Source organism: Candoia aspera, chromosome 10, assembly GCF_035149785.1.
Source record: "Candoia aspera isolate rCanAsp1 chromosome 10, rCanAsp1.hap2, whole genome shotgun sequence".
Lineage (NCBI taxonomy): Eukaryota > Metazoa > Chordata > Lepidosauria > Squamata > Boidae > Candoia > Candoia aspera.
This window is the reverse complement of record NC_086162.1, coordinates 23,010,059-23,023,400: the sequence shown is the minus strand read 5'-3', so window position 1 is coordinate 23,023,400 and position 13,342 is coordinate 23,010,059. Positions and strand designations below refer to the sequence as shown.

The window sequence follows — 13,342 nt, the reverse complement described above, 5'->3', positions numbered from 1 at the left end:
AACCTGCACCTCTTAATAAATGGAAATGAATTGTTTATTTATTTATTTATTTTATTCATCAAATTTGTCACCACCCATCTCCCCCGACCGGAGGGACTCTGGGCGGTTTACAATACAGAACAATAAATATACAATAAAATTCTAATAAATATATGATAAAATTCTAATAAAATCCCACTAAAAACAATTTCTTAACTACCCCAGCTCATAAAATCCAGATGGCTGTGATCTCCTTCAGTCATTATTTAGGAGGGGCACTTCAAGGCACCAGCCAACCCCAAGTATGTCAATTCTCCTCCCTGCCCCAAGCCCGGTGGCAGAGCCAGGTCTTCAACTTCCTCCAGAAGGCTAGGAGCGATGGGGCTAATCTCACCTCCGGGGGCAAGATGTTCCAAAGGGCGGGCGCCACTGCAGAGAAGGCCTGTTTCCTGGACCCTGCCAGATGAAATTCTCTTGCAGACGGGGTCCTCGGCATACCCTCTCTGCATGACCGGGTGGGACGGGCTGATGAAGCGGGGAAGAGGCGGTCCCTCAGGTAACCTGGCCCCATGCCATGTGGGGCTTTAAAAGTGATAACCAACACCTTGAATTGGACCCAGAAGCAAACTGGTATCCAGTGCAGCTCACAAAGCAAAGGTGTTATATGTGCCCTTCTAGGGGCGCCGAAAATAGCCCGCACGGCCGCATTCTGGACCAGCTGAAGCTTCGGGATACTCTTCAAGGGTAGCCCCATGTAGAGCGCATTGCAGTAGTCTATTAAATGAATATTGCTAATTCTGCAGGCAAGATCGTTGTTTGGGATGCTATGCCCTGTTAACACTGCTGCTGTTTCTTTCTCCTCCTCCCCCTGCCCCTCGTTTGCTAGGGTGCCTCAGCACTGTTCGATATGATTGAATACTATGAGTCAGCCACACACCTCAACATCTCCTTTAACAAACACATTGGCACCCGGGGCTGGCAGGCAGCTGCACACATGATGAGGAAGGTTGGTACCGATGTTCTCCTGAGGTTTTTTTTTTTAACATGTTCTTGTAGGCAGCCTTGAGGAAAGACAATAGAGCAGTGTTTCTCAACCTCAGCCACTTTAAGCCGTGTGGACTGCAACTCCCAGCATTCCCCAGCCAGCCCTGCTGGCTGGGGAATGCTGGGAGTTGCAGTCCACACGGCTTAAAGTGGCTGAGGTTGAGAAACACTGCAGTAGAGGTTTGAAATAGCCTATTTCACCATCAAACTAGAAAAATGGGAATGCCACTAATGTCTTTTCCCCTGAATTGGAGGCAAATCCTAGGGCTGAATTTTCCCAAGGGCATCACAGCAAAGTTTAAAACCCTATTGGGTCTCCCTGGTCCCAAGCCCAGTATTGGCCAGTTATCATACAGGCAGCCTGCTTGGAGAAGAGAAGAGAAGAGAATACTTTATTGGCCAAGTATGATTAGACATACAAGGAATTTGACTTCGGTGGAAGAGCTATCAATATATTTACATAACATCAAAAAATAAACAGTAGTAAAGTAATAATGTTATTTACTAAAACTATACAATCAAGAAAGGAAAAAAAATGGAAGGAAAATAATACTACGGCTATTAACTAACACACGCGCATATTTAACAGGAGAATTAAGGGACAATATACTGCATCTGTCGTCTAACATATGTTCACGTTTAACAGAGCATGTTAGAACTTGAGTTAAGTCATCTTCCCTAAAGTTCTGAAGCCTCCGTGCACCAGCATGTTTGCATTTGGCCCTGGGGGGGATCCTCTGCCCTGGTGATTATATCCCACCGATCTCTGCTTATTCCTGCCTTCTTTGAGGTACTGTAATCTGGGTAGAATAACTTCACCCTCGGCAATATTGGGTGGCATAATATCTTGTCCTATATGCCGGACCGGCACTTTGGTAATTTGATGACATGGGCTGAAGATTTGCTTGATGAAGGCAGGCTGCCTCCATATGTAGACAGCTGAAACTTTGCCTATTCTTAGATATTGGGGTTCAGTCTTCTTGGATCTCAGGATTTGGTCTCTTCCTCCACCCACCCACCCCCACGCCATGTCTGTCTGTGCCTGACCCCTGCTTTCTTTGTCTCCCAGACAAACTGCCTCCAGTACGTGGATGCCCGCAACACGCCTCTACTGGATCACTCGGCCCCCTTTGTGGCCCGCGCCTTGCGCATCAGCAACAGCCTGATTGTCTTACACCTGGAGAATGCTAGCCTGTCTGGTCGCCCCCTCATGTTACTGGGTGAATAACTTGAGTTGTCCTTTTGTTAATATGTTCTGTCCCTCTGCCACCCCACCCCATGTTGCAGTTGTTCCCGATCCCCTGCTAAAAGATCAACGTGCTTCTTGTGAGTGTGTTCCTGTAACAGGAATAAAGCAACCTTTCAGGCACAGGGGGCACTCTTAGCACGTTAAAAACAAATGACAGGCAGTTTCTCAAAGGAGCTGGCATGCTAAGACTGCCCACTGTGCCTGAAAGGTTGCTTTATTCCTGTTACAGGAACCAGCTTTCTCTATCACCTCATTGTCATCTTGATTTTTTTCCTGGGCAAGTGGGCCCCCCCTTGGCTGATTCCACATGATATTTTTTATTTCCTGAGGCTGCTTCTAGCACTTAGGAGGGGCAGTGGACATTCTTGCAGATAAAGATGATCCCGGAGCTTTAATAATGAATTGGAACCAGCCTGAAGGACTTTAACATGCAGACCTGCTTGAAATACTATCCTCAGCTCGTAGCAGCGATATCCGGCATTAGTCGACTTGGTCATTTTTCCATTCCAAAGCTCCTTTTCAGGGAGGAGGGGAAGGAAAACTATATGGCTCAGTTAGGAATGTGCCTTTTTCGTCCTCTGGGGCTACTCTTTGTGAAGAGTTTATGAGTTCCCACCCTTATTAGAAGATTGGGTAGACCAATTGGAATGCTTGGCAGTGGGAGGAGAGAGGTGCAAGTTTGTCCTTGCGGCCCCAAGCCTTGGCCACTGTCAGCAACGCTCCAAGTAGGTCTGTTATTTCTCACCTCTTTTTCCTGTTGCATCCAAGGCAAGTAGAGCTTTTCAGGATTGTAGTTTTTTTCTTCCTTTCATGTTCCCCTGACAAAAGAAGCATCCCTTGGTCACTGTGAGAAACAAAATTGGGAGTTTTTTTAAAGATGTTTTTTATCCCACCTTTATAATTTTTATAAATAACTCAAGGCAGTGAACATGCCTAGTGCTGCTTCCTCCTCCTATTTTCCCCACCACAACAACCCTGTGAGGCAGGTTGGGCTGAGAGAGAGGGACTGGCCCAAGGTCACCCAGCCAGCTTTCGTGCCTAAGGCGGGACTAGAACTCTCATACCACGCCTGATTGGCTCTTGGGCTGAGAGAGAGGGACTGGCCCAAGGTCACCGAGCTGGCTTTCATGCCTAAGGTGGGACTAGAACTCACCGTCTCCTGGTTTCTGGCCTGGTGCCTTAACCATTAGACCAGACTCGCTCTAAACAGGCCTTTGGCTTGATCCACAGGGCTCTTTTTCTCCACTTAAAAGAAACTGACAGCCAGAGGTGACTGGAGTGGGCCCAAAGTTCTGTTGTTCTTCTGCCCGAGCTCTTGCACGCTCACCGATGTATTTTTCTGTTCTTAGCAACGGCTCTGAAAATGAACATGAACTTGCGGGAACTTTACCTGGCTGATAATAAACTGAACAGCCTCCAAGACTCGGCGCAGCTCGGCAACCTCTTGAAGTTCAACTGCTACATACAGATCCTGGATCTCAGGAACAACCATGTTCTGGACTCAGGTAGGGGAAACTCCTGCCTCAAGCATCCTCCTTTTCACTCCAAAACAGAAATCTGTGATTGTGGCACTACAGCTTGGGGAGGGTGGGGGGGGGAAATAACAGTTGCATTCCCATTCTCAGCTGTAAGGTTACTCCAATTCCAAGTTGAGAAAAGTTCAGATGCTGAAGCTTGAATACATCTTTGCAAATTAAGTAAACTTTCATGCATCTGATTAGTTTCGCAGATTTATTTTGGTCTCGTCGACCCAAGAATATATGCAGGAATGTCCTGGAGAATAAGGTTTTAAATAAGTCAGACAATAGGAACTGGTTCCTATTTACTGGTCCATTATGTATATTTGAAGTCTTAAATAAACCACATTAACTTGCCAAGTAGCAGCTGGGGCTTATTTTAATGCAATTGGCTGCAGTAATTCATACATCATTCTACTTCTGGATGGGTCCAACTTCCAAGGAGACATGTTACTGAGATCTGGACGAATGGGGCTGTGAACTGGTGATTGGCTTTTAAATAAACTTCTTTTTGCGGAATCCTAAAGGTGAATTTTTTTTTTTTGAGGAACTGGTAAAAGGTGTAAGATACCTATGATCCAAGAAACTCATTTTCAGCATTTCCTGTTTTTAAACAATCCTAACCAGAAACAAAATGAGTTATTTAAAGTAGATGCAGAGACCTCAGGCAGCTGTTACCACAAGAGGAAGTTGATCCAGAAGGAAAGTTTCCAGAAGGAACAAAGTGATGTATTAATTCCCTTAAGCTAAATATAGAACATGCAGATCTTCTGCATTACCCTGTGCTAGTTTTTAAAAAAAAATGAAGAAAACTTCCCTTTCTCAACTGTCTGTCCTGCGGTTTCCAGGATTGGCCTATATCTGTGAAGGGCTGAAAGAGCAGCGGAAAGGCCTCGTCACGCTGGTGCTGTGGAATAATCAGCTGACTCACACCGGCATGGCCTATATGGGGATGACCCTGGTGAGTCAAAAGCACTTGCTGTACCACAGGGCACACTCTTTGATCAGAAAGTCGGAGGCTTCAGGGAACACGGTGCGGAGCTGCCTTTCACCAAGTCAGAGCACTGATCTGCCTAGCCCAGCATTGTCCACTTAAGCCGGTGGCTGGGAAGTTGGCTTCAGCAGACATTTTTTCCATTACTATGTAATAGATCCTTTTGCCTGGAGGTTGCAGGGTATAGTTTTAGAAGCAAGGCTCTGCAGTGTTTCAGATTTGGTTTTAAAGAGCCAAGAGGTGTCCTGCCAGGATCTGAGTCCACCCTCGCCTGCTCCTGCTGATTCACTGTCTGATCAGCCTCAGGTGATTGATTGCTTACTGGCAACCTGATGGATCAGGTCCTTCAGCCTCCAGGGAGTCAGAATAGATCATAACCTGTATCCTGCTTGCTTAGCTGCCCCAGGACTCTTAACGGTAGTTTTCTGTTCAGGGGTATAGTTTGGCTAGAGTTTTGAGAGCAAAGATGGGGTGTTTCAGATTACTCGGAAGGCCAGAGTTCTTCCCTGACAGGTCTACAAGTCAGGGACTTTGCCTTCTTGGCAGCGTACATATTATCTGAACATGAAACATGATAGCTCACAGTCTGCCCTGCTTGCATCTTCAGCCTCACACCCAGAGTCTTGAGACCCTGAATTTGGGACATAACCCGATTGGCAACGAAGGGGTCCGCAACTTGAAGAACGGGCTCATCAGCAACCGCTCGGTGCTGCGGTTGGGCTTGGCTTCGACCAAACTGACTTGTGAAGGTAAACCGGCTTTGCAGCCTTCCCTGCCTCCTGATGGCAGCAGAAGCCACCCCAGACTAGGGGCTCTTGTCTGCATGATCTCACCAGGGGTTTTGGTGCCCAGGTGCTGTGGCTGTGGCGGAATTCATTGCAGAGAGTCCTCGCCTGCTCCGGCTGGACCTGCGAGAAAATGAGATCAAGACGGGGGGACTGATGGCCTTGTCCTTGGCTCTGAAGGTCAATCATTCTTTACTCAGGCTGGACCTCGACCGTGAGCCCAAAAAGGAATCGGTGAGTCTGTGCTAGGAAGCCAGTCCCCAATCTGGGCCCTCTCCAGTGGACCGGTTCCCCAAATTCCCCAGGCCAACACAGCCATTGCTGAGACTTGAAATCCACACATCTGGTCAACATCAAGGTTGAGGAGGGTTGGAGTGAGCTTCTGCTGATGAATCCTCCACAGTACTCCTTTTCTGGGAGCTGAGAGAATTATCCAGCTTCTCAAAATTTTTATAAGCTACAGCATGAGTCACTGACATGGGCCTTTGCTGTGAATGAGAACTTTCTTTAAATGAAAGCTGAAGCCACCTGAAGCCAGTGAACCAATCATTCAGCTTCCTTTAATGCTGTGTGCTCCAGATGTGTAGACCTACCAGTTGAAGGGGATCTGAGTCCAAAATATCCAGAGCACCCCACTCTGAAAAAGGCTGGAATAGACCCTGCCATGGCCAATGCCCTCTTCTGCTGATTTCCTGACATCCTTTCACGTTTGCCCTGGAGTGTGTTAGAAGAGGTTATATTCTTGTTTGGTTGAATTCCTTTGAAATGTTATAACATAATGGTGTTTGTATTGTGAAGCGGTAACACCATTCCCAAAGGCATTGTTGGAGGCCACGCGATACCTGCCATCTCCAAAGGCTGGTGCTCCTGCCAGAGCCTTAGCCCTGCTGAAAAAGTGGGTGAAGGCAAGGTCAACTGGGCCCTGTGCTGCTGTTGGGGAACAGTTTTTCCAGAGAGTACACCTTATGGAAAGTGACCGGGCTTCAGTCAGTTGATTCTTCTCCCTCTAAACCTGGCCTCCTTTCAGGGCAATTAAGGCACGCCCCCCCCCCCCCCGCAAAAAATACAAGGTGTTTTTTCCTGTCTTTTTAATGACCTGACATTGTGTAGATTCATAGAATGTAAGGACTAGAAAGCGATTGTGGTGGGAATCTAGGTCATCCCCTGCCCGGTGCAGGAATGAAGCCCTGACAAAACTATCCAGGCTCTGTTTAGATATTTCCTGGGAAGTAGTGTTCTTATTAATTCTCTTTTCATTGCTTCTTGCTTGGATTTTAAATCCTGTTTGAGCCATCCAGAGTTGCCAGTGTGAGATGAGAGGCCATATAAATTGATGTAATAAATAGATAAGTAAATCAATACACGTGGTACATCAGTGAATGGTGCTAGAATTCCCAAGGAGGAGGCATAATATAGTTGACCCGCTGGGATATCCCAACCATACTGCCCAGGTCAATCCTAGAACTCTTGTCCTTTCCAAAGGGTTTTCGGTGTTTTTCAAGTTGGGCAGCTATATAGGATGGATGGGTGGGCGGATGGATTTTGCAACCTGCATCACACCTGGACTAAGGCAAGCTTGACTGAACGCAGGTTCTGAAGGAAAGAAGATTCCCTTGCGGGGGGGGGGGGAAAGTAGCATGCCTTGAGGCCCCTCAAGTGAACATCCACTGCAACTGCACTGAGTCACCTTGTTCTGCCTTGCTCCTCTCGCAGGTGAAGAGTTTTCTTGAGACGCAGAAAGCCCTCCTGACGGAGATCCAGAACGGCTGCAAGCGCAACTTTGTTCTGGCCAAAGAGAAGGAAGAGAAGGAGCAGAAGCTCCAGCAGTCGGCCTCCATGCCTGAAATCACAGTCACAGGACCCCTGGAGGAGGAGCCGCTGGCGGGTGACGGGCAGAACGGCGATGTGGCACCCAGTCCGGAGGAAGCGGAGGAGGTTGGGGAAGCCCTGATGTCCCACGAGAATGGAGCAGCGGAGAAGAGGGTGGCGGGTGGCAGCGGCCATCTGTCCGATTCTGATTCAGACACCGAGGAGGAGGAGGAGGAGGAGGAGAGGTTGAAGAACTTCTCTCCATCAGAACAGCACAGCAAGCCCAACCACACTGAAGGAGCCCCTGGGGTGGGTTCCCTTGAGAAGAGTGGGAACCCCCTTGGAGCTGAAGAGAAGGCTTCCCCCTCGAAAGCTACCGAAGAAATAAAATGTGAATCTCGAGCAGGAGCCACAAGCAGGGCGCCAACACAGATCAATTCTCCTGGAAATGAGAAGCGGATATCGGTTTCCAGTCCTGGGCGAGGCCATAAAATCTTCGTGGTGACGCGAGTGGAGAGCCTGCCAGAGAAGGAGGGGACGAGGGGAGCCCAGCAGAACGCTGGCCCTGCGGCTCTGTCTGTGCCTCCGTCGAAGCAGGCAGACTCTTTGCCCCCAGATCAGCCCGTAAAGACTGAACGCTCAAAACAAGAGGCCAGGGAGGCCGTGGCTGAGCCGACAGCCAGCTTGGAAAGCTCTCGCCCCACGCCAAGTACCCATACGGGCACAGAAAAAATGAACCCTGGGTCACGCGAGGCCACTGTCCACCTTGCTCTGCTTCCTAATGGGGTGAAGACGGAGTTTCTTCATGTGCTGCCAGACACACCTTTAGGATATGAGGGGAAAATTGCCAGCTGTGCTGTGGAGCATGGTAAGGACGAGGGAGAACCTTGCATTATAGAGAGATGAGATGGCCGTGATCCCGGTGCATTTTATTTATTATCACCTGAAGGGTGAGGCTGTGCAGGGTGGGGGGAGCCCTCGGCCTCCTTTGGGCTGAAGGCAGGACTTGATCTTCAGGTGGGGTGCTGGAGATGCGCTCCCAAAAAACCAGGGGGAGGAAGGACCAAAGAAGCAGTTGAGGCTAGGTCGAAACACTTGAACGGAATTGACATTCCACAATTTAACCTCAGCGAATATGATTGTACCCCACAGATGGGATAATTTCCCCTTCCATCACGCCAAAGGTGGTGATTTGGTGGCCGCTTTGGGAGAGGCTGCTGGGCTTCGGAGGGCTGCAGGAATTGCTGCAGGTGCAGCCGGCTTCATGTCGGCACAATGGACGATCGAGGGACCGCGTGACGCTCTGATTCGCCGTTCTGTTTTTCAGAGCTGAGCTGTTCCAAGAACGAGAAGGAGTTGGAGGAGTTGCTCCTGGATGCAAGCCTAGAGATGGGACAGGAACCAATGTGACACTTTAGGTAAGGGACTGGTCTCTGAACGTGTGGAAAGGAGAGTAGGCGCAACAGAACCAGGATCCCAGAAGGGGTAATGTGTGCTTTAAAGGCAGAGCTCTTTGGCCGCACTCGGAAAGCCATGATTCTGAAGGTATGTGTGGCCAAGGCAGTCCCCCTGAATATAGTTAGCATCTACTGCAAATACGTGTACAGGTCGTCCCCACTTAACGACCACAATTGGGACCGGCAACTCTGTTGCTAAGCGACATGGTCGTTAAGCAAAACGTGACTGCACCAGACTTATGATGTCACTGCTGCTGTGGTCATTAAGTGAATCATCCGCTGTTGTTAAGTGAGACATCATGGGACCGCGACTTGGGATTTTACTGCTGGCTTCTCCATTGACTCTGCTTGTCAGACGCCAGCTGTGAAGCATACAATCACGTGCCCACTGGACGCTGCGACAGTTATAAATGCCTGCCAGTTGCAGAGCGCCCAAATTTTGATCACTTGACCACAGAGACACTGCAACAGTCCTCAGTGTGAGGACCAGTTGTAAGGTTACTTTTTCAGCGCCATCGTAACTTCAAACGGTTGCTCAACAGGGGAGTCATTAAGAGAGGACCAGCTGTATGCAGTGAGCTTCTAGTTAGAAGTTGGTAAGTGGTCTAAGCTTTTGAGGCTTCCAAGGCATTCTTTATCTAAGGCTACCAACAACTGAATTTTGCTCCAGCATCTTTTTCTGGACTCTAAATTTGCAGCTGGTTTTTTTAAAAATTCAGCAGTGTCCGGACACCGCTGTGCTCAGAATCTGGCTGAATGGCTGGCATTACCAGCCCTGGCAGTGCCAGGAACCCCAAGAAGCATTCCCAGAAATGCTGGGTGGTTGCGTGAGGAGATCCTCTGGCTTCTTCCAACTGGTGGAGGGCTTTTTAAAAAGCTTTAGAGCGGTGTTGCTCGACCTTAGCAATTTTAACCCTAACTTCAACATTTCTTCTCCTCCTCCCCTCGCCCTCCGGGCCCCTTCCACATCTGCTCCAGGGTGGTTGCGTTTTAGAGCAGTCTTGGGGAGGGGAAGTTACAGTGAAATCCCTCTCCTCCCCGTTTTGAGAACAGATGGCTTTATTAGCAGGAGAACGCTAGCCAAGCGGTAGCCAATATTAGAACATAAGCAACAGCGCACTATTTATTGGCACTCCTTTCATTATATGCTTCCGATTTAAAACCATTTCCTACATAAGGACTGTAGCAGGTGCATAGTGTCTGGGTAGGAAGTAATACCTTTAACTCAGTGTTCCTCAGTGTTGGTAACATTAAGATGTGTGGACTTCAACTCCCAGAATTCTGGGAGTCGAAGTCCACACATCTTGAAGTTGCCAAGGTTTTTTTAATTTGGGCCTAGGGGAAGAGTGCTTCCAAACACCATTCCAGCCCCAGCTAGCAGTCTCCTTGTTGGCCTTGTCCCTTTAGGTCTTAACGACAAACTGTGTGCTGGGTTGGGGACGGGGGAGGGGTGCAAATTAATACATTTGTCCAACACATAATGGTGACCACAGGAAATCAAACTTTCCACTCTCCAGAATGTTCTCTTTTAAAATGCTCAATTATGGGCCACTCTCACAGGTAAGTCAAGCGTCTGGTTCTCATATTTTGAAAACGTCGTTTGAGTGGTATTTAGGTGAAAAGGCAGTCGTACTCCCCTTTGCCGTAACGAGGGGAGAAAATGCAAGCAGTTCGGTGCGGCTGCGTGAAAACGGATGAAATGTGCCTGAGGTGTCACTTCTTTATTTATTTATTAAACAAATTTATAAGGCCGCCCAACTCACACGCGGTGACTCCAGGCAGCTTACAGAATTAAAAACCATAAAGCCCACGGTGGCAGCAAACACATTCGTATCGGCCACTTGATCGGCTCCGAAGCGACCTGGGGTCCCCAGGCCTATTATTTATTTATTCAACAAGTCCATAATTCAACATAAACTGCCCTCTGTTTGAAATTAGGCTTGCTTATTAGTAGCAGGGTGAAGACCAAAATACGCTAGAAATGAATAGCTTGCCCTAATGTATTTTTTAAAAAACAGTTATATTGTGATGTCCGTACGTCCCAACTTCTCCTTAACCCTCAGTAAAGTGAGGATGATTTATCCAGTAATTTCTGGATGTGTGCATTCCAAATTCTGGTCCTCTGAACCTTTTTCTTCCTCCTCCCCTTCTCTTTCAGTCCTGGGCTGTTGCTGATCAGATGGATTGCATTTGGGAAGCACCTGTCTAGCTTTACTCCCTGCCTCCACCGTGTGATCCCAAAGAAACAAAGTGGATGCTGAGATACCAGGGCAATTGGATGCCTTGTCCCTTCCCAAAGAGCTTTGTTTCCAGATGCAGCCACTCCCCCCCCCCCCGCATTTTTTTTTGGCATTCTTGACGTCTTCCTCTGAGAAGAGAGGCACTGTCTTAGCAGGAGCGATCCAGGCAACCGGCAAAGGGAGATCTCAGTCTGGAGAAGAGCTTCCATACTTGAGTCACAGGATGAACTCTTGAGTCTGGACTGCTTCTGTTTCTCCCTCTGGAACACTAGCCAAGGGCACTTGCAATTTTTTTCTCCCCCTTCCTTTCTAGAATGGCCCCGGCAGGTCAACTCTGCGAGGAGATTTAACTTGTAGGCTCTGGATGTAACGGGCTGCGATTTTCTGCTCAAAGGGGGGACTTTTAAAAAAACCAAGCAAAACCCTGAGGACCCCTCAAAGGCCCGCCTTTTGGCTTCTTGTGCAGCGCAGAGGTGACCAGTCCCGGTGGGTTGCGCTTTCAAAGAAGGCTGAGGAGGGAGAGGTGACAACACTGAGTCAAGGTGGCAAACTTGTCATGTCAGAGCCCCACGCTGGAAAAAAACATTTTCTTGCCTAAGCAAGACTATTCAGGCTGTTAATTCACAGCACAGACTACTATTTATTTTTATTTTTATGCATATATATATATATATATATATATATATATATGAATATGAATATATAAATTCATATATCTATATATATACACACACACACACACACACACACACACATCCATCTCTTTTTCTCCTTCCTTTGTTGTGTCTCCACGTTTGTTCTATTTTTTTTGTTTGGTGTCTATTTATAGAGGAACGGGAACACTCTTCCCTTTAATCTGCATCTCTTTCGGAGGGACTCAGCTGCCTCTCTGCTCTTGCCATTTGTTAGAAGAAGAAGAAATCCCTTAGGGGGGCTGTCATCTGGGGCCACACGGAGCATTTGCCACCAGCTGAGGACATGTTGTGCATGGGGGGCGGATTCCTCTCCCTCCATTGCCCACAAATGTGAATGCTGTTCCACCCACTCTGGCGTCTTCTGTTTATTGCAAAAAGGACCAGGTTGTTGCATTTCCAGGGGGGGGGTCTCTTCGCAAGCCGTGTGGTGCCGAACTTGGGGATGATGGCGCAGGAAACTCACCAGTGGACTGTAAAACGTGGAAAGAGGCACGGATTGCAAAACGGCAGGGGGTGTTTACCCCATGTGATGAAACTGACATGAGAATCTTTTTATGGATGCTGCTGGGTTCAGGGCAGTTTAACGCCCCCCTCCCCATTTTTTTCCAACTTGCCCCATCTCTTTGCGTTGCAGGCCTTTCCACATTCCTCCATAGGTGTGGACGAGGCTGTAACCTCTGTGGTAGGGAGTCAGCTGCTGCTCCTCGGGGCCTTCGCAGCGTCCCAAAATCGCTCCCCTTCCAGAGCAACGGTGCATCCCTCCCAGCCGAGCCGTGCTTTTCTTAACGTGTGGCCAGGAAGGGGGGTGCTAAAGGCTCGGTGAAGCAGGTGAGGTGGGAACCTCTCCCCAAGTGCGAGGAAGAGGAGGACATCTGCAGGGAGCCCTCGTCTGGGGTGTTACCGGATTTCAGCACCCGAAAGGGAGGAGGAGGAGGAGAAGCGGATTGCTGTAGAGAGTGTTGTGGGGGAGGGTTGACTATTTCTCAGGGAAGGGCTTTTTGAAGAATCCCTCCCCCCAATATGGCATCCTTGAGAGGAGCCAGATTACCCAGGCTTGTGCACAGTCGCATGTTCTCCCTCCCTCCCCCCCCCAATAATCCCCTGGTTGGAACCTGGCAAGAGAAGGAAGAGAAATTCAGAGGTGATGAGACGCTGCAGAGGGTCGGGGGGAAGTGGTCTCACAGGTAACCCCCCCCCAGACGGAGCTCCGCCCACGCATTGAGCCACAGAGACCGATTGGTACTTGCGTATGCTGAGCTGGCATCCGGACATGGCATGACCTGTGTTGGCAGAAGGGGATGCAGTAGGCCAAAATCCACCTGGTTGGAAACCACCGCAACAGGAAGCAGAGGCAGTCTTTGGCGGCCACGTTAAATGCCCTCCAAAATCTTTTCCCATACGTGGAAAACTTGCCCCAGCTGACTCAAGTCTCTGTCTGAAGGGCTGATGTGAAAGAAGAGGGGAGGAGGGAAAGTGCCCTCCCCACCCCCAAAGTGGGGCTACAGTGCCCTGATCGGCCGTCAAGCAAACTCTGCAAGGGTTTTATTATGGTACTCATTAACGAAGCAGAAAC

At 48.8% G+C, this 13,342-nt stretch overlaps 1 protein-coding gene across 1 annotated transcript in view; it reads left to right on the top strand.

The window, feature by feature from the left end:
- The window catches only part of PPP1R37 (protein phosphatase 1 regulatory subunit 37), a 35,298-nt gene extending 23,135 nt beyond the window's left edge, over positions 1–12,163 (top strand). Inside the window, exons 5-13 of the mRNA XM_063312527.1 lie at positions 866–985; positions 2,093–2,243; positions 3,622–3,777; positions 4,638–4,750; positions 5,391–5,532; positions 5,636–5,802; positions 7,282–8,245; positions 8,705–8,795; positions 10,993–12,163. Of these exons, the coding sequence (XP_063168597.1) occupies positions 866–985; positions 2,093–2,243; positions 3,622–3,777; positions 4,638–4,750; positions 5,391–5,532; positions 5,636–5,802; positions 7,282–8,245; positions 8,705–8,787 (1,896 nt within the window). The 3' untranslated portion in view covers positions 8,788–8,795; positions 10,993–12,163. The remainder of the gene's footprint in view (positions 1–865; positions 986–2,092; positions 2,244–3,621; positions 3,778–4,637; positions 4,751–5,390; positions 5,533–5,635; positions 5,803–7,281; positions 8,246–8,704; positions 8,796–10,992) is intronic.
- The last annotated feature ends 1,179 nt before the right edge of the window (positions 12,164–13,342 follow it).